Here is a 20,245-nt window from a genome sequence, read left to right as displayed (position 1 = left end):
TATAAATTTATAATTACGGCTAAGTTTTTCAATTTTAAAATGTCAAATTTATCAAAAGTTTCCTGTTTTTCCCGTTTCCTTAAAAACGTAAATTTCCTGTACAAAACTGTTACTATAAAGGACATTTTTTTTCACGCTTAGGATGAGTTTATTCATCGACCGTTTAGTTAAAACTCCGGTTTACGACGGTTTTATAGAAACCTGCTACGTCGGTAAAACCGAAGAGATACCGTAATTTAAAATAGCCATTTTAATTCTGTTACATAACTGATAATATGTGCTATAACATTATTTAAATAATCATAAGAGAACATTTATACCAGTTGTAAAAGGGTGTTACATTACTAGAGGTCGTAAATCGGGGTTTACTTTTTATAGTCTAGTAACCGAATTATTTAATTTTTGAAAAAAATTGTCGCTCGGATATTTATTTACCATATTTCTAAGTTTAATTATAATAAAACAAGACACAGCTTCTGCACAAAGCACATAACACCTCAAGAGCACACTTATGCGTGTGCATATAATATTGAGCGGGTTAATATAAGTGAGAAGAAAGCAATTGTTTGTTTATTCGGTTAAAAGATGTTTACTTATATACTACTTAACATCAATAGAGAGTTATAGCTTCACGGTCCCAGGCAAATTTGAATTAGGGAGCCCCCATATATAGTGTTGACTTCAGACATTTTTCTTCGGGGAAATATTTTCTTATAAAAGATTGTTTTGCCAAATCAATCTTCATGTCCATAGGATAATACACCACTACATCTTACGTATGATTTATAAGCGAGTGCATAAGACAAACCTTTTGTATGGACACCTTTGGTTTAGTGCGTAATAAGAAAATTGGTGTAGTAAACAACTATTCGATTTTTAAAAATGTTTTAAAAATTTTACAGCTATTTTTACGATATTTTTGTAGAATTATTAAGCAATTAAACATAAAAAAATATCGAATTTGATGATATACAGTAAGAACCCCGCTTTACGACTGCCCGCTTCAATCCGTGACTGTACTGTACTTATTAAATACGATTAAGGAAATAATTTTGTGTGACTTATCGGTTCATTTAGTCGAGAGTTTGCGTGTGCGAACTACAAAGCATAACATCCAAATAAGGAATATTACGTTTTCTCACTGTCCTATTTGATATATATCAAGTCAACGACCCGATGTACTTTTTTTTTTTTTTTACTTTTACGGACAGTCATATTCGATCGGTTAAGGCGCATTTCTTCATTGCTCCTATTATAAATTTAAATTACTTAAAAATAAATGTATTATTAAAAATAGAAAATCGACAATATTTGATAGAAATTATAAGTAAAAACAAACACTGGAAATAAATTTTAAAAGATAGAAAGATTGAGAAATTTCAAATATTTTCTTCCTCTCTCTATCTTTTCTAATAAACGATTTAAATTATTCCTAATAAATTAACTTTCATCCTATTCGCATTTTCTATGTATTTTATTAAATTACCGAACATTCTATCCATTAATATAATTACATTTTAAACATTACGAATTTATTTTCATTATTTTTTCTTTTTTTATTACGTAAAAAGCATCGGCTTGAGAGTTACATAAAATTTCGAAGTGACTGGGAACGAGTATATTTATTTGAGTAGCAGACGATAGAGGTAAATCGACCAATCAGATGGCTGGATTTGCCGGCCGACATTTGGCGGTTTGCCATTATCTAGTGGAGAAGGTGTAAGGGAAACATCATGGATACTAACATTTGGAGTGAATATAACGAGAATGTTTTGAGGTGTAAATATCCCTTACATCGCTGTTGTAGGGACGGTGACGTAGAAATGATAGAATATTTAATTACTTGCGTTCGTTATTCCGTACAAACCGAAGATTGTTTTCACAGTTGGACTCCTTTCCATTGGGCATGTCGTTTCGGTAAAGTAAGTTCAAATTTTTGAATATTTTATGATTTTATCGCATATTCGACCGTTATATAACGCTATTATATCGATTGGTGACGTATCGGTGACGTATTAGTGACGTTTTAGTGAAACAAAACAGTGGTTACCATTTGTGACGTGTTATCGAAATAAAACAATGGTGACCATTAGTGACGTGTTACTGAAACAGAATGGCCACTTTAATGACGTATTATTGATGTGTTAATAAAACAAAGCGATGGTAACTATTAGTGACGTATTAGTGACGTGATAATTACTGGAACAAACAATGGTTACCATTAGTGACGTGTTACTGAAACAAAACAATGGTGCATGTGTGTATAATACACCACAGTAAAATACACCTACGAACACATCTATTTATACATTTATGCTCCATTTTCTCAAATAATAAACGATAAAGCACACGAGTTTGACGTATTTCCTGTGTTAAAACAGTACAAATAACTGTTTCCACTCCAAAATTAAATATCAGACTCGTATAAACATACAAACTATTCGGTAAAATAAGTTAAATTTTATTTAATTTTTCAGGAGTTACATTAAAAAATACGCTCAAACGAAACGATTTTAACGTTGTTTCGTCGAATAAATGCGGTGTATTTACGTATAAAAAGGACGAAAATAAATTATCTGACGGAAAAATAATAAGACGAGTGAGAAAAATAAGTATCTTAAAATATCTGTTACGAATGTAACTATTTTCTCAATGGAAATTTCCACTGTGGCCTTCAATAGAGGTAGTTGAATTACACGTTTAACGTAGGTGTTGTTGCTATGCGCTAAACACGTGTCTTTATACTTTGACATATAAATAAACAATATTTAGGAAATACTTTATATATTATTCTAAAAAATTTAATGGTGTGTAAAAAACTTTCATGCTTACAAAACTTTTTTAAGTTCAAATAAATAAAATAAAATAAAAAGGATAGAGAAATTTCAAGTCAGGATTATAAATGAATAATTTCTGGATAAAACTAATGTAAAAAAAATGCAAATTAATAAAAAATTAGCAAAAAATTTTTCCAGATTTTTTGTTTTGTTCCTTTAAATAAGTTATGAGAAACTTTTTTTTATATATTTATAATTTTCTGATCATTTTAAAGTATAAATTCTAAATAAATTATAGTTCATAAAAATTAAATTTACAGTACAAGCAATGGTACTTTATGCACCTTTCCGCCAGCCACCAGGCATTACAAAATCAAAAGTGCAGTCTGCGTTTTAAATTCTTAGATTTGATTTAATGAAAATCGGTAAAAAGAACATGCCGATAAAACCAAAAATCCAATAGTTTATAATCTTGGACTTTAACATTAAAAACAAAATTAATTAATTAATTATCTTCTAAGATTAATGCAGGAAAGTAATTAATTAAAATTATTTTTATAATGTTAATCTTATATATTAATAAAAAATGTAATTATTTTAAGTTTCAAGCAAATATAAAAAAAAATCTGATAAAAAAAATATGTTCTTGAAATATGTTAAAATATTTAAACATAAATAATATCTGTAATGTAAATAAATAGAGCTCATAAATAAAACAATTTTAAATAAACATTGATTTTTTTATGTTTTACAGAACTGTAAACATAACTAATCTTCAAATTATATGCTTCTTACAGTATAAAATTACATGCTATAAATAAAATTTATCTTAAATTTATAGTGATGGGATTTGTTAACATATAGTAATAACAAAATGCCGAGATTGAATTTTAATTGTATCGTGAATAAGTTTGATCGAAATTTAATTAATTATTAAAAAATTTTCATAAGAATAGAAGTGAATGGAACAGCATTGAGTATTATTAATAATCTGACACTGTGGGTGTCCATGGAAAATTTTCCAGGGGTGGCAAAGCTTGAAGGTAATTACGTCAATAAGTTTTTAATTATTTAATTTTTTGGTTTTTTTTTCCATAAGTAGATAATCGAATACAGTATTGTATCAAAGCATTCCATGGCCGAGAGTGTAAAGTTGTACAGTACATCTCAATCACTTTTATGATTATAATTTATAGAAATTTTTACTGGATCCCAGAGTAGGAAAGTGTCTCGTCTTCCCTTTCTGCAGATGTCCATGCTTGGCACTTAGTTAAATCTTTAATTTTTAATTTTAAATATTATATTTAAATGAATATTGTGGGAAAAATCCTAATAAGTTTTATCAATATATGTTTTTAAGATTAGATAAATGTATAGCAGATAATTCAATAGTTAAATTTTTATTATAAATAATATTATTTTTTTATTGCATCTGTTTTCTCAACAAATCCAGTTATTGATTCTGAATATAATGATGATTTTAAGAAAATTTTCTCTAGAAATTCAATATTGAACATAAAATTTGTTAATTGATTTTTATGTTATATAAACGGCTTGCTGTATATTATATTACAATTGTAAATTCGTCTCTGTAATCCAAAAACACACTTTGCTGTAAGATACGTCTACCAAAGTGTTTTTGGATTACAGAGATGAATTTACAATTGTGATTTTTATGTTCTTTTTTTATTATTAATTAAATGATTTTAAGAAGTCAGATCATAAGAAACAAACATCTTTTTTTATCCAAAGTATAATTATAATTTTCCAAATATACTTTAGTTTTGCTCAGCTTTTCTAAGAAAAGTTTGTGGTACAATGTTTGTTTGAATGTTGTTAGTAGAATATTATCTTTCTGCAGTTTCTTAAAATAAGCACAAAATCAGTCTTAATAAAAGCATACATTACATAATATTAGTTTTAACTTAATTTTTTTCATTTAATTAATTAACCAATAAACAGTTTGCAGAAGTTAGCTAATATTTCTTTTTATTTAGGAGAATATTTTCATTATACAGTCAAATAGTTTAAATATTATCTCTCCATCCTTCTCCTCCTCTTTCAAATCTGTTCATTCTCTTCCACTTCCTCTTTCAACTGTCATTCATAGTTTCCATTTTTTTCTTATTAAAATTTAAATACGACTTTTTTAAAATTGAAAAAATACATTAAAAGATGGATAGTAACTTCTTTCAATGGTAACTTTGTTGTTGTTGTTTTTTTGGACTTATTAATGTTGTAACATTGATTTAGAATTCAGAGTTTTTAAAGTGATATAATTAATGAATTGTCTTTGTTTAAACATAATGATTTTGAAAATTATATATTGAATCTTTGTAACATTCCTTGTGAAATACTGGTTTGAACTTAAAGTATCTAAACTTGATTTACTGTGAATTTGGAGTTTACAGTGGTTAAAATGCTAATTTACACATATATAAAAATCTGGATGAGGTGCGACTCCAACTAGTCTGGATTTTTGGCACTTCACTGTTATATATGTTTTTTGTGTTTTAATAATAATGGCATTGTCTGTTCAGATATTACAATCTTAATAAACTTCCTGAAATATGATCCAATTTCTTTACACTATTATTAGTTTTAATTTAAAGTTTACAATCTATTTATAGTAGAGTAAACATATTCATACAATGAATACGATAAGGAATGCTTATATTTTATCATGCAAATAATAATTTTTCCACTTAAATAAATTCCTACTTGAAATTATAAATAAACCAATAAAAAATTTTGTGCTCATTTTTAAGGCAATTAAACTATTTTAACTTACTTGCTTGGCCTACATTTTTGAATATATATAATTGATTGTATTTTTTAAATCATAACAATAAATTACTACTATTTTTATTTTTTTAGTTGGATTGTCTCGAAACATCATGGATACTAACGTTTGGAGTGAATATAACGAGAATGTTTTGAGGTGTAAATATCCCTTACATCGCTGTTGTAGGGACGGTGACGTAGAAATGATAGAATATNTTTTATGTTCCTTTTTTTATTATTAATTAAATGATTTTAAGAAGTCAGATCATAAGAAACAAACATCTTTTTTTATCCAAAGTATAATTATAATTTTCCAAATATACTTTAGTTTTGCTCAGCTTTTCTAAGAAAAGTTTGTGGTACAATGTTTGTTTGAATGTTGTTAGTAGAATATTATCTTTCTGCAGTTTCTTAAAATAAGCACAAAATCAGTCTTAATAAAAGCATACATTACATAATATTAGTTTTAACTTAATTTTTTTCATTTAATTAATTAACCAATAAACAGTTTGCAGAAGTTAGCTAATATTTCTTTTTATTTAGGAGAATATTTTCATTATACAGTCAAATAGTTTAAATATTATCTCTCCATCCTTCTCCTCCTCTTTCAAATCTGTTCATTCTCTTCCACTTCCTCTTTCAACTGTCATTCATAGTTTCCATTTTTTTCTTATTAAAATTTAAATACGACTTTTTTAAAATTGAAAAAATACATTAAAAGATGGATAGTAACTTCTTTCAATGGTAACTTTGTTGTTGTTGTTTTTTTGGACTTATTAATGTTGTAACATTGATTTAGAATTCAGAGTTTTTAAAGTGATATAATTAATGAATTGTCTTTGTTTAAACATAATGATTTTGAAAATTATATATTGAATCTTTGTAACATTCCTTGTGAAATACTGGTTTGAACTTAAAGTATCTAAACTTGATTTACTGTGAATTTGGAGTTTACAGTGGTTAAAATGCTAATTTACACATATATAAAAATCTGGATGAGGTGCGACTCCAACTAGTCTGGATTTTTGGCACTTCACTGTTATATATGTTTTTTGTGTTTTAATAATAATGGCATTGTCTGTTCAGATATTACAATCTTAATAAACTTCCTGAAATATGATCCAATTTCTTTACACTATTATTAGTTTTAATTTAAAGTTTACAATCTATTTATAGTAGAGTAAACATATTCATACAATGAATACGATAAGGAATGCTTATATTTTATCATGCAAATAATAATTTTTCCACTTAAATAAATTCCTACTTGAAATTATAAATAAACCAATAAAAAATTTTGTGCTCATTTTTAAGGCAATTAAACTATTTTAACTTACTTGCTTGGCCTACATTTTTGAATATATATAATTGATTGTATTTTTTAAATCATAACAATAAATTACTACTATTTTTATTTTTTTAGTTGGATTGTCTCCAGAAATTAGCATCCTATCTTCCTTCTAATACAAGTATTGATATCAAATCCTCAAGAAATTTGCAAACTCCTCTTCATATATCAGCATTAGCATGTCAATCACATTGTTTGCTTTGGTTATTACAGGCTGGTGCTGATGCAAATAATCAGGTACATTATTTGTCATTGTTAATTAATTCTTTATATTAAATTAAATATAAGATAATGTGTATACAAAGAAAATTTTTCTTGATATTGGGTAATGTAATATCATGCATCTAGATTTCTTAATGAAATAAAATACTTGATATTAACCTATAATTGCTAATGATATTGATATCTGATAAATTCACTTACAAATATGGGGTGGGTGTTACAAATCTAACAGGTTTAATCTTTCTTTTTTAAGTTGTATATATATATAATGTTGAGCAAAAAGAATTTCTTTATGCAAAAATTCTTAATGACTTATAGCTAAATACCAACTGAATGCCGAAAATCTATCGGGCTAGTTTAAGGCTAATTACTAAATGAATTACGTAACCAATTTGGCTCTAGATATTCATTTAGTAATTAGCCTTAAACTAGCTTGATAGATTTTCGGCATTCGGTTGGTATTTAGCTATATTATATATCGAGTTTAGCAATGTTTGTATTCTTAATGACTTTTTTATTCTGCCCTATTGAGTGGTTATTACAGTTACATAAATAAAATATTACAAAAATTAAAAAGTTTCAGATAATAATGGGGCATTTTCATTCATAAATTGTAACTAAAAAATAAAAATTAGATATCTGTAAGGCAAGCAAAAAAGCAATTTAAAAAATATTATATTATTTGTTTATGAATATAAATAATAATTTAATATTTAAAAATAATGGTTAAAAATTGAATAATTTTTATTTTTTAACTTTTGGAATATAATTACTTTTATTTTAGGATTCACTGGGAGAAACTGCTTTGCATAAAGCTATTAGAAGTGGAAGCATAGAATGTGCTGCAATTTTATTATTAAAAAATGCTGATATAAGATTTTTCTACTACAAAGACCCAGAATTTCTAGAGGAAAAGTTGCATAATATTAATGATCAGAGTCCTATTGAATTAGCAACAGTATGTGGTAATTCCATTTTAACAGTATTAATGGACAAAATTAATGAATGCATTGCTACAAAAAATTTGACAGATGCAGAAAACATCTTGCAAACTGTGATGAAAAATTTTACTGCTTCATTTGCCGCTTTCTATTCTGTCAGAAATTAAATCGATAAATAATGATATAAATTCAGTAGAAAAAGACTGTTCCAATATGCAGTATGAAATTTCTTCGCAAAATATAAAAAATAGTAGGAAAAGATCATTTACTGAAGATGATTCAGAAATTTCAAAAAGAAAAAAACTAAATGAATCTGAACTTTATTCCAATCCATCAGTGCTTTGTAATAGTACTTCTGGTATACCTTCTGAAGAACCAATGATACCATGTATTGTTCAGCATCAAAGTTCATTTGGAATTCAAATGCTTCATGACATTAATAGACATGTACCTCGTTGTTTCGGTCACTATATTTAAAATACTTTTCAGTATATTATAATGTTAAGAAAGGTAATAATATATATCATTATAAAAAATATATATATTATATCAGTTATTTGCTGAATTCTCATCACATTTCTTTTAATTAAATTTTCTGAATTTTAATGAGTATTTTGATAAATACACACAATTTTTATGTTTTGTATTATTTTGTAACATCAAAAATTATAATAAATTATGAACTTAAAGCAAGTTTAGAATAGTAACAAATAAAAACAAATTTTTACCCTCACAAATTATATTTTAATTATATTCTATTATATATAGATGTTAGTTACTAATTAATATCACAACAAACTAAAATAATATGGATAGAATTAAACTGTGCATAAATATTCATAACATTTTACCACGTTGTAAGGTAATTTTACCATATGATTTACATTTCCAAATAATTTTGCTATATGAACATTTTTTAATAATTATTGCTAATATCAGAAAGAATAACAAGAGCATTCAAACTGTGTATTTTATTAAATATAAAAACAATTTTTAAAAGACAATGTAAAATAATATACACACACATAATGTAATTAAAGCACAAATCTACTGCAAACTGAAATGTAAAGTTTGGATTGTTTTCAGGTTATATTTATGTTCATTAATTAATAAATTAGTGAAATATAACTAAAAATAAATCAAATTTAAGCATATGCTTAACAACTTAAAAATATCTNTATTTTTTTTTTTTCTTGTTAGCAACAGAGTCATGTCGCCATCTGTTCGTTACAGGGAAAATTTTTGAATTGAAATAACATGACATCCAGTTTGCATCAGAAGTTTGTTTATAGTTAATTGGGCCTTCTGCGCCAAATCTTTCCATATATAACCTCGGCTTTCATCTATCTAACTCTGTTCTCGAGATTAAAGGACAGACAACAGTAGGAATTTATAGGTCTACGATTTTTTTAATTGCCCAATCAACAATAAATAACGTTGAGAGTGTGATTGTCGTCCTTTATAGAAAAGAGCCAAGAATCCATAAACTTATTTCAAACAATCAGCAACAAACTTCATGCTAATTTCTTATAATTAAACAAGTAGATTTCGTATTAATAAAGTAAAGTAAAATGAAATGGAACTTTTATGATCATTATTCTATAGATATTTGTATTTAAAAAATTCATGATAGTGATCAACTTTCAAAATTGTTATTTTAGTGGTCTGTAAGGTCAGAAAGCTTGATTACCACTGATGGAAAGAATGAAACATTAATCTCCCATTTATTAAATATTGAAATGTTATTGTGTAAACTTAATTTTGTACACAAATTGTTTTACATTTTATAATTTTTAAATATTTATGTAAGATTTCTAGAAAAGAATTGTAGTATAATTCTAGGAAACAGTTTTATTTTAAACAAACTTTAATAAAAATATAAACATCTTTAGCAAACCCAATACATTACAATTGTACGCCATATTATTATAGCCAATATATAACCCAGTGTCATAGGGCAGTTGTTATAGCTTAAATTTTATTAATTATAATTATATTCTGTATCTTTTTACAAAGAGATATATGAAAATATATTCATTTTCCTCCTGCCTCTGTCATTTAATTTTGATTGATGACAGTGTAAAGCATTAATAAGCTTGATCTAGATGTAATGATTCTTTTGCAGATAAGAAAAAAAATTTCCCACTTTAATTATCATAGACAATTATTTTTACGTAATTCTTTATTATATATCTATTTATATAAGAACTCCTCTATATCTAAATTTAGAATTCCTGAAAGCTGAGCATTTCTCTACTGCTTTCAATCCACCATTTATCCGTCATTCAGAAAGAACCATGAATAAAGAAACTGAAGTGAGGCAGGGTGCATTATTTTTGGAAACAATGCTAGGTTCTATTTGTCTCTTGTCATCAATTCACATGAAAAATCTATTAATAAACTTAAATTAGTATTTCTAATAGTATTTTTGCGAAAAAGAATGTTTAATTGAATAATGAATGTAAAGTGTAAAGTTTTGTGTAAAGAATATTTAAGAATGTTCTTACATTTTGTCAAATTAACAAATCAGTTTGTCAAGTAAAGAAATTCTAACAATTCAAAGTTTATGTTAAATTTAACATTTCACAACATTGCATAACATTACTTAGATTGTAACATGAAATGGTGTTTTTTTTTTTATTGCTATAAATAACTTGATAGTCTAATTCAAAATTTTTGGATTGTTTCTGAAGAAAACCAGACTTTTATCAAATGCTATGTATTAAACTTATAAGTGTGACTTTTATCATTTGATTTAATTCTTAAGGAATCTATTTTGTTATGCAGATTCATCAATACGTAAACTGTATTTTTACAGTCTTTGCAAAATCTCTCTCTCTCTCTCTCTCTAACTTATAAATTGAACTGTGTTAAAAAAAATCATTTCTTTTATCCAAATAAAAATTAAGAACTTCTATAGTTTATAATTGTATGTTTTATAAAATATATTCTACATTACATAAATTTGTTCTGAAAGATTGATAATATTTGAAATTATTCTCAATTAAATACAGTGAAGAATTGAAAATCAAGACTAATTGGGACTAGACCCATTCGGATTTTCAAATATACATGTAAATAAGCATTTTAAATACTGTAAACTCCAAATACACCGTAAATCAAGTTCAAGCCAGTAATTTATAAGAAATGTAGGAATGCTTATAAAGATTCAAAATGTAATTTACAGAATTGTTATATTGAAACAAAAATATGCTAATTATAACCTCAAAATTAAAAAATTCTGCAAGGATATTAGAACATCAACAATGAAGTTACCATTGAAAGGAGTTAATAGCCAATTTTTGATGTCCGCATTTTTGACACCATTGTATTTAGAACTAAATATTAAATATCGACCAATCAGATGGCTGGATTTGCTGGCCAACATTTGGCGGTTTGCCATTATCTAGTGGAGAAGGTGTAAGGGAAACATCATGGATACTAACGTTTGGAGTGAATATAACAAGAATGTTTTGAGGTGTAATTATCCCTTACATCGCTGTTGTAGGGACGGTGACATAGAAATGATAGAATATTTAATTACTTGCGTTCGTTATTCCGTACAAACCGAAGATTGTTTTCACAGTTGGACTCCTTTCCATTGGGCATGTCGTTTTGGTAAATTGGATTGTCTCCAGAAATTAGCATCCTATCTTCCTTCTAATACAAGTATTGATATCAAATCCTCAAGAAATTTGCAAACTCCTCTTCATATATCAGCTTTAGCATGTCAATCACATTGTTTGCTTTGGTTATTACAGGCTGGTGCTGATGAAAATAATCAGGATTCACTGGGAGAAACTGCTTTGCATAAAGCTATTAGAAGTGGAAGCATAGAATGTGCTGCAATTTTATTATTAAAAAATGCTGATATAAGGTATTGGAAAATTTGATAATATGAATTTAAGATACATTAATTTTTAAGATCTATATGAGAAGTTTTTAATGCCATATGAAATAGCCCTATAGTTGGAAAGGTATGTTGTATCCCCGAATAGTTTAATTCTTATTGAACAATCAGTGAAATTATAAACTATGAATTACAATCTGTATGTTTTATTATTATTATTAGTTCCTCATTTTATAACAAGAATAAATAATATACAAGCATACTATACAACTAATTCTAATGCTCTTATAATTAAAATTTATTTCATAATTTACATAAACTTATGAGATATGTCTCAAAAGTAATTGTACAAAAATTCTTATGTTTAACTTTGCACTATAGCATCATGTTGCATATCTGTTGTTATTTATTTGGAAATGTATATCTTTGTATGATTGAATTAATATAAAATGCAATGCCTTTGGAAAACAGATCCAGTATGTCTGAAAGGATATTGCAGATGAGTGGAAGCTACACAATGACAACATGCCTGTCACATTGCACAGTCAGTTCAAAAGTTTTTAGCCAAAAACACTTAGTTCCATAATCTCTGCAGTTCAGATTTGATACTGTGTGACTTTTTTAATCTCTTACTCAAATTGAAATCCAAGATGAAAGGTCATTGTTATGGGATTGGACAATATCCAAAAAAGTATGACCAATATACTAAAAAATCCTTACAGGTGATTTCCAGCACTGATATGATAAGTGGAAAAAATGTTGTGACTTTTCACCATTAGAATTTTGAAAGGGATAATTTGTACCTTTTATGTAAGTCTATTAAATTTTTTATTAAATAAGTACACTTCTTTTGGGACATACCTTCTACATACATATTATGAAACTAATACTTCTAATACTGGGCATTCTAATTCTTACACAATAATTTAATATTTCAAGAAAACCTTGGTAGAATCAGAGTAGTTATAAAAATACAATATAAAATAGCATCGAATTAAAACAAAAATGAAAATTAAAGTGATAATTTTTTTTTTGAAATATGATAGCCTAAATTAAATTAATAGTGGGTGATTGAATAGTGGACTTGTTACATTATTCTGTTATATTTCGATTATTGTTCAAATTTTGATTGTAGTAAGCAGATATAAACAAAGTACTGTACAGTCAATGAATATAAATAAAATAATTAATGGAAATATTTGACTAATTATAAAATATTGTTGTTATAATATATATTAAATGCTTACTAAGAACATTAAAAGTTTTTTTGATGTATTATCAGAAAATTTTTGTAATTATTTTGGTGTAATAGAAAACTATCTTTACACTATTATCAACTTTTTAAAACAATTATAGAAAAAGAAAATACTGCTAAAAAATTGTAAATAAAAATTTTTCAGAGTTGTTTAATGTGTGTCCTTTCAAGACTTTTTAATGTATGACTTTCAATTCTCCTTGTTAGATTTTTCTACTACAAAGACCCAGAATTTCTAGAGGAAAAGTTATGTAAATTTGTTTGTTTATTGAATATAAGATAAATTTTAGATGTAAATTTTATGATGAAACAAAACTGAAATAAAAAAGTACCAGTATAATTTTTTTTAAATATTTGTATATTATACACATTAACTGTCTTTTGGCATTAATTAAAAGTTCTGTTTAAATGTGTAGATCAAAAATTTCAAAACATTCAACATTTTATATATTTAAATTTTTTAAAACATTTAAAATTTTCTTGTGAAATGTTATAGAGAAATGTTATAAATGACTTTAAGTTAGCTAAGTACCTCTTCATATTAATTAAATTTTAAATAATTCAAGAATATTTTTTATAAGTATAGGAATTCCTTAATATTATTTACACTATATCGAAATAAGAACTTTTAGATTAATGAGCACTTTTCAGTAAGATCTTACATATCTTACTGAAAAAAAAAATTGTTAATTTTACAAACTCTTTTATTACATTTAAATATTTGATATTTATTTTTAATTTTAATGAAATGTTTATGGTACAGAAATAAAGACTAAAACTAACTAATAAAGTCATTACTTTTTATCATTTTCTTTGGGCTTTTAAATGTAAAATGATAAGCCTTTTCTACCATAATTAAAATGTTAATAAGATAATTTTAAAAATAAAAAAAAAATTTAAGTTTAAAAGATTAATAAATAATACTTTACTTTCATTTTTATCTTGACAGGTTGCATAATATTAATGATCAGAGTCCTAGTGAATTAGCAACAGTATGTGGTAATTCCATTTTAACAGTATTAATGGACAAGATTAATGAATGCATTGCTACAAAAAATTTGACAGATGCAGAAAACATCTTGCAAACTGTGATGAAAAATTTTACTGCTGAATTTCATTTGCCGCTTTCTATTCTGTCAGAAATTAAATCTATAAATAATGATATAAATTCAGTAGAAAAAGACTGTTCCAATATGCAGTATGAAATTTCTTCGCAAAATATAAAAAACAGTAGGAAAAGATCATTTACTGAAGATGATTCAGAAATTTCAAAAAGAAAAAAACTAAATGGTAAGTGATTTATTGTCTGTCTTTTATTAAATATAATTTGTTATACATGTTCTCAAATTCAAAAATGGCATAAAAAGTTTGGCAATGCTATGAACCAATGGTGCAACAGTTATGTCCAGCTCTTAGCATTTCCAACTTGGACTTGCAGTATCACCAAACCTCTCACACTGCTATTACGACTACTAGCAATTTCAAGTATTTTTGATCACCTAGTATACATTTTTGTGTAATAATTAAACTATTACTCATATATTACTTTTACTTTCCTGACTGTTATATATAACAGAGGAAATGTTTGATGATTGGCCAAGAAAACTGATCTCCCCAAGATTTTTACATTTTTGGACTTGGGATCTTGAAACATCAAGAAATGCAAAAATGTTGAATTTTTTTTCAATATGTATGCATATCAATGTGTGTGAGGGGCATGATTTTCTTCACTTACTTTGAAGCTTAACAACTCCTGTACATTTTGTCAAAACTTTCTGAAATATTGCAAGAAGGTGTGGGATTAATAGTGTTTATACTATTAAATTTTGGCAGTTAAAGATAAAGGACAGTGGGAAGACAGAGAGGATTGTGTGTCTTATCTTGAGTGGGATCACACTTAATTGAAGATTTTACTTGTTAGCATTTACAATTTTTTATAAAACTCATCTTCACTCTGAAAATTAAGCTTTTTACCAATTTATAATAATTCATAATATTAAAAGTTTTAAATAAAATTTCATAACCGTTGGTGCCCTCTACAATTTTAACTTTACTACCAGGAAAGTAATGCAACTCGCTGGATTTTTTTTACATGGTCTAATTATTTAAAAGTAGTTTAGTTAATTAATTTTCTTACATAGATTAATTGCTGCAAACACACAAGAACAATAATTGGAATAATATATTTATCTAATACTAATGGTAATTTGATTGTGTATATTTATCTTGTTTATTTATGATATAGCATCATGAGTGATATGAGTGCATATATTTGAAGTGTAAAGAGTTGGAAAATGTTTATATATTTTTTTTAATAACTTAAAAAGGAGTGTTGTGAAATTCAAACAATATAATGTAGATTAAAAAGTTTGCATGTGAATATATTTTTAGCAATATTTAAAAGAGCAATATGCAAATAAAATTTATATAATTTCTTGGACTATGCAGAATAATATGTTTATAGTAAAAACATGATTTCTAAGTACAGGTTTTGTTTCAGTACAAATATTTTTTTCTTCCGTTTATTCCCTATAGTGTGAATATTTTTGTCTTTGACATTACTTGTTAATATTTTGATTATGGGATGATTTGAAAGCATCTATTGTGATATTGTTTCTACTCTTATGAGCACAGGACCATACGTGCACACTGAATACAATTCGAACAAGTAATATGTTGGTCACATGCAAAATTTACAAGAACATATACTTTTGTTAATTTACTACATATTACTAAATTTACTACATATACTTATATGTAGAAAAACACAAACAAAATAGTACAGATACTCTTCAGCATTTTCTACTAATAGGCTATAACATCTGTTTATATAGTAAATTATAGAAAGGTGTTAAAACAAAGAGAATTTAAAACTACAGTTGTTTGTTTTAACTTTTTAGCAAATAAATCATTGATACTAACAAAAAAAGCCCATTGAATGTGCTTCATTAAAGCTCCTCATTTATCAATTCAGTAATTACTGTGTGCTTAATTATTGTAATATTTATGATTAATAGCTTGCATAGATTTGAGAAGATTTCTCATCAGAGATGAAAATGATTTCATTTTGTTAAACTTTTTTAAGCAGATTAATTTAAATTTGTATGCTGAATTCATGAGAGTTATAATTTATAGCTATATCATCATTATTTAGGAATTGCAAGTTTATAATATCTTATATGTTAATTAATATAGGAAATTCAAATAGTATTTTTTTTTTCTAAATGATCAATTCAAATTATACATAAAATATTAAATGTTTATATTTAAAAATTCAATATTTTTCACTTTTTTCTGTAGATTAATTGTTAAAGAAATTCTTATTCTTACTACATTTCTGAGAAATTTCCATATTCTATAGTTTTGTGGAAATCAAAGAAAAATAATTAATATTTAATAATTATATGGTATTAATGTAGTTATTTTTTGTATAAGTTATATTTAATAACATTTAAATTCTTAAATTTTTTATATTTAAAAAGTATAAATTAAAAAACTTGTATGATTCTCAAACACATTAAATGTAGAATTTTAGTGATAAATTTTTTGATTTTTACATAATAAAACATATGTTATATCATAAGTGATTGCATTATTTTTCTTTCAATAGAATCTGAACTCTATTCCAATCCATCAGTGCTTTGTAATAGTACTTCTGGTATACCTTCTGAGGAACCAATGATACCATGTATTGTTCAGCATCAAAGTTCATTTGGAATTCAAATGCTTCATGACATTAATAGACATGTACCTCGTTGTTTTGGTCACTATATTTAAAATACTCTTCAGTATATTATAATGTTAAGAAAGGTAATAATATATATCATTATAAAAAATATATATATTATATCAGTTATTTGCTGAATTCTCATCACATTTCTTTTAATTAAATTTTCTGAATTTTAATGAGTATTTTGATAAATACACACAATTTTTATGTTTTGTATTATTTTGTAACATCAAAAATTATAATAAATTATGAACTTAAAGCAAGTTTAGAATAGTAACAAATAAAAACAAATTTTTACCCTCACAAATTATATTTTAATTATATTCTATTATATATAGATGTTAGTTACTAATTAATATCACAACAAACTAAAATAATATGGATAGAATTAAACTGTGCATAAATATTCATAACATTTTACCACGTTGTAAGGTAATTTTACCATATGATTTACATTTCCAAATAATTTTGCTATATGAACATTTTTTAATAATTATTGCTAATATCAGAAAGAATAACAAGAGCATTCAAACTGTGTATTTTATTAAATATAAAAACAATTTTTAAAAGACAATGTAAAATAATATACACACACATAATGTAATTAAAGCACAAATCTACTGCAAACTGAAATGTAAAGTTTGGATTGTTTTCAGGTTATATTTATGTTCATTAATTAATAAATTAGTGAAATATAACTAAAAATAAATCAAATTTAAGCATATGCTTAACAACTTAAAAATATCTTTAATTATTCTGTTAAAATCAATAAAGAATATCCTTATTTTTAATAAGAATTTTTTAAAAATAAATTTATAACTGTTAAATTATTTAAAACATGATAAAAATCACATGATTGATACTTTTATTTGAGACTTTATATGTTCATGATTTATGATTTTTATTTAATATTGAATAGTTTATACAGATGTAAAATATATTAAAATTTAATGAGTGATAAATTCAATATTAGCAAACAGAATTTTGTCTAACAAAACATTAAATCTAAATCTAATTTTTGTAATTGATTTTTAAATACAAAACTTTTTAAACTATTAAGAAGATAAATATTTTTTAATAAATTTATTTATTTTAACACAGTAAAATATTTACTAGTGACAAAAATGACTTTCTGTCTAATAGTTTGTATTGTCAATCAAATTTTTTAGACATTAAGTTAATATAATTAAAACTTAATGAGTATATTTATCAAAAATTTATAGTAATTTTTTTTTTTATAAATGCTGTAACAAATTATATTTATATTTAAAATATGCAAAAATGCAAATATTTTATATTAAAATATTTCAAAAAATTTCTTTCAGTATTCACTAAGAGGGAAAGAATAAAAACCTCTGAATTGATATTGATTGAATTATAGTGCAAGTTAATATAAATATTATTTAAGGATATTATTATTAGGCTTGAAAATTATATTTTTGTAATTTGTAACTACTTATCTGCTTTTGTAACAATATATTTATTAATTTTCATATTTCATGTTAAAATTTCATAATATAATATTAAAATGTATGTGAATGGTTACTTTAATACAAATTGTTTTTCATAACATCAAGCTTTTATAATATAATTAACCATTGTAACATGTGATGAAACTTTTTTAAATGGCAAATTTTGATGAAAGTAAAGTTAAAAATTGTATTCCTTTTAAGAAAAAAGATTTGAATTATATAAATAAATTATTAAGATAATGTATGAAATTAACTTTGACTATACTTTGACTAACTTTAACTTTAATTATTGGCTATTCAACCCAACACTGTAGATGATATGTTTTCAAGTTGTGTAAGAATATAGGCAATTAATTTTGTATGTTTTTTTGAAACTTAAGCACAGTACGGATGTATATAAACCAAGCTATTACTGATATTTTACATATAATGTTGTTTATTTTTCTTTTTATAGCTTTGTGATTAATTCTTCTGAAGATCAAAACATAAATTTGTTATGACTGCCTGTTAGCTTTTCAATGTAATTTATGTTCTTGGATTGTTTGAATTCTGAAAATATTTACAGTTAAGTAACTTTGGGGTTTTAATTTAAAATAATTTTTGTTACTAATATTCAAAAATTATATGAGAGTATGTGGGATATAGACCAATAATTTCAAAACACTTGCATGAATGAAATGTTTTAAATACCGTAAGTATATATTGAAGTAAGAACGTGTATATCAGATAGGCATAGTTTATTTATTTTTCAATGACCTAGATTCATTTATAATTATTTTAGTTAACTTTGCCATTATCGTAAACTTGTAAGCTTGAATTCATAGTAGAGTACTTATCATTTGTAATTACTTTTAGTAGTATATGAGATTATAAACAAATGTATTCCATAAAAATTCTTCGGATGTTGAAGAATAGCAATTTTGTATAGGAGATTGTGATTTGCATTATTCATTGCATTTATTAATAGCTACTGCTGGATATTAAAACCTTTAATAATAATTTATAACAATTGTAATGTGATAAATTGAATTTTTAAGATTTATGCATTTCATAAGAATCTCCATTTTACTGTTGCAGTATATTTTTTATTTATAGATGTATATTTTAATATTTCATAACTTAAAAACATTTGTGAAGTCAAATGTATTGTGCTGTTGTGATAATATTCATAACTAAGAATATTATTGTATGCTATTCACTGCTAAAAAATAGGGTTGTTTTGCTTCCCATGGAAGCAATCCTTTATCAAAATGAACTTTTTTAATAGTTACGTAGAAATATATAAATATATTATGGCTTTTTCTATATGATTAAATGTTATTAGTTTAGTTAGTGGCATGAAAAAAGTTAAAGCCACATTGGTTTAATTTATTGTAAATAAAAAGTTATATAATGAGTGTTGTTGTAATGTTTTTAATTTTGAATTCAGTCACTTTATATAATTAATATATTCTCAATAAAACATATAGGAACTATAAAAATTAAATTATAAATATGAAGAAAAAAAAAATGTCCAAATCTTAGGAATGAATACATTTGTTAGTGGCAATAACTAGAAAGAAGATGACAAGTCACAATGTTGTGTATTGCATCACAATTCAGATGGACATATCCATATTGTTGGGTCTCTCTACCCAATATTGATAAGTACTTTCTATCCATTCTCCATCTATGTCCAAGTGCTCTATGTACCTTTCACCAAAGACTTAATTTTATTGTTTTGAATTTATAAAATTTTACAAGTTGTTTGCATTACCCTGTGTTAGATGTCGAGGAATACAATTCTTGCCATATTTATCTTCATTCATTTACAGTTCTCTGTATTCATGTACAAATGTTGTTCATCCTTAAGTTTTGGACATGTGT

General features: G+C 25.1%; 2 protein-coding genes across 6 annotated transcripts; both read left to right on the top strand.

The window, feature by feature from the left end:
* The first annotated feature begins 1,665 nt into the window (after positions 1-1,665).
* On the top strand, positions 1,666-20,181 carry LOC111639887 (serine/threonine-protein phosphatase 6 regulatory ankyrin repeat subunit A-like). 4 transcript variants are annotated; one of them, XM_023385832.1, is made up of 7 exons: positions 1,666-1,730; positions 5,672-5,764; positions 11,597-11,949; positions 13,385-13,423; positions 14,127-14,467; positions 16,788-16,987; positions 18,834-20,181. In XM_023385832.1, exons 2-6 carry the CDS (start codon positions 5,675-5,677, stop codon positions 16,952-16,954), a joined length of 990 nt encoding a protein of 329 aa, XP_023241600.1. In that variant the 5' UTR covers positions 1,666-1,730; positions 5,672-5,674; the 3' UTR covers positions 16,955-16,987; positions 18,834-20,181. The 4 variants fall into 4 exon arrangements, with proteins under 4 accessions (XP_023241600.1, XP_023241601.1, XP_023241599.1 ...); XM_023385833.1 differs by lacking the exon at positions 18,834-20,181 and adding an exon at positions 18,233-18,368; XM_023385831.1 differs by lacking the exon at positions 18,834-20,181 and having other exon boundaries at positions 16,788-17,126.
* LOC111639888 (ankyrin repeat domain-containing protein 10-like) lies at positions 1,699-8,721 on the top strand. Of its 2 annotated transcripts, XM_023385836.1 has the most exons (4): positions 1,699-1,922; positions 6,985-7,146; positions 7,916-8,007; positions 8,047-8,721. In XM_023385836.1, exons 1-4 carry the CDS (start codon positions 1,734-1,736, stop codon positions 8,237-8,239), a joined length of 636 nt encoding a protein of 211 aa, XP_023241604.1. In that variant the 5' UTR covers positions 1,699-1,733; the 3' UTR covers positions 8,240-8,721. The 2 variants fall into 2 exon arrangements, with proteins under 2 accessions (XP_023241604.1, XP_023241603.1); XM_023385835.1 differs by having other exon boundaries at positions 7,916-8,721.
* Positions 20,182-20,245: the final 64 nt, after the last annotated feature.

This window comes from Centruroides sculpturatus, unplaced genomic scaffold (genome assembly GCF_000671375.1).
Source record: "Centruroides sculpturatus isolate CEXI.00-Female unplaced genomic scaffold, Cexi_2.0 scaffold1332, whole genome shotgun sequence".
In the NCBI taxonomy this organism is placed as follows: domain Eukaryota; kingdom Metazoa; phylum Arthropoda; class Arachnida; order Scorpiones; family Buthidae; genus Centruroides; species Centruroides sculpturatus.
This window is presented reverse-complemented; position numbering and strand designations above follow the sequence as displayed.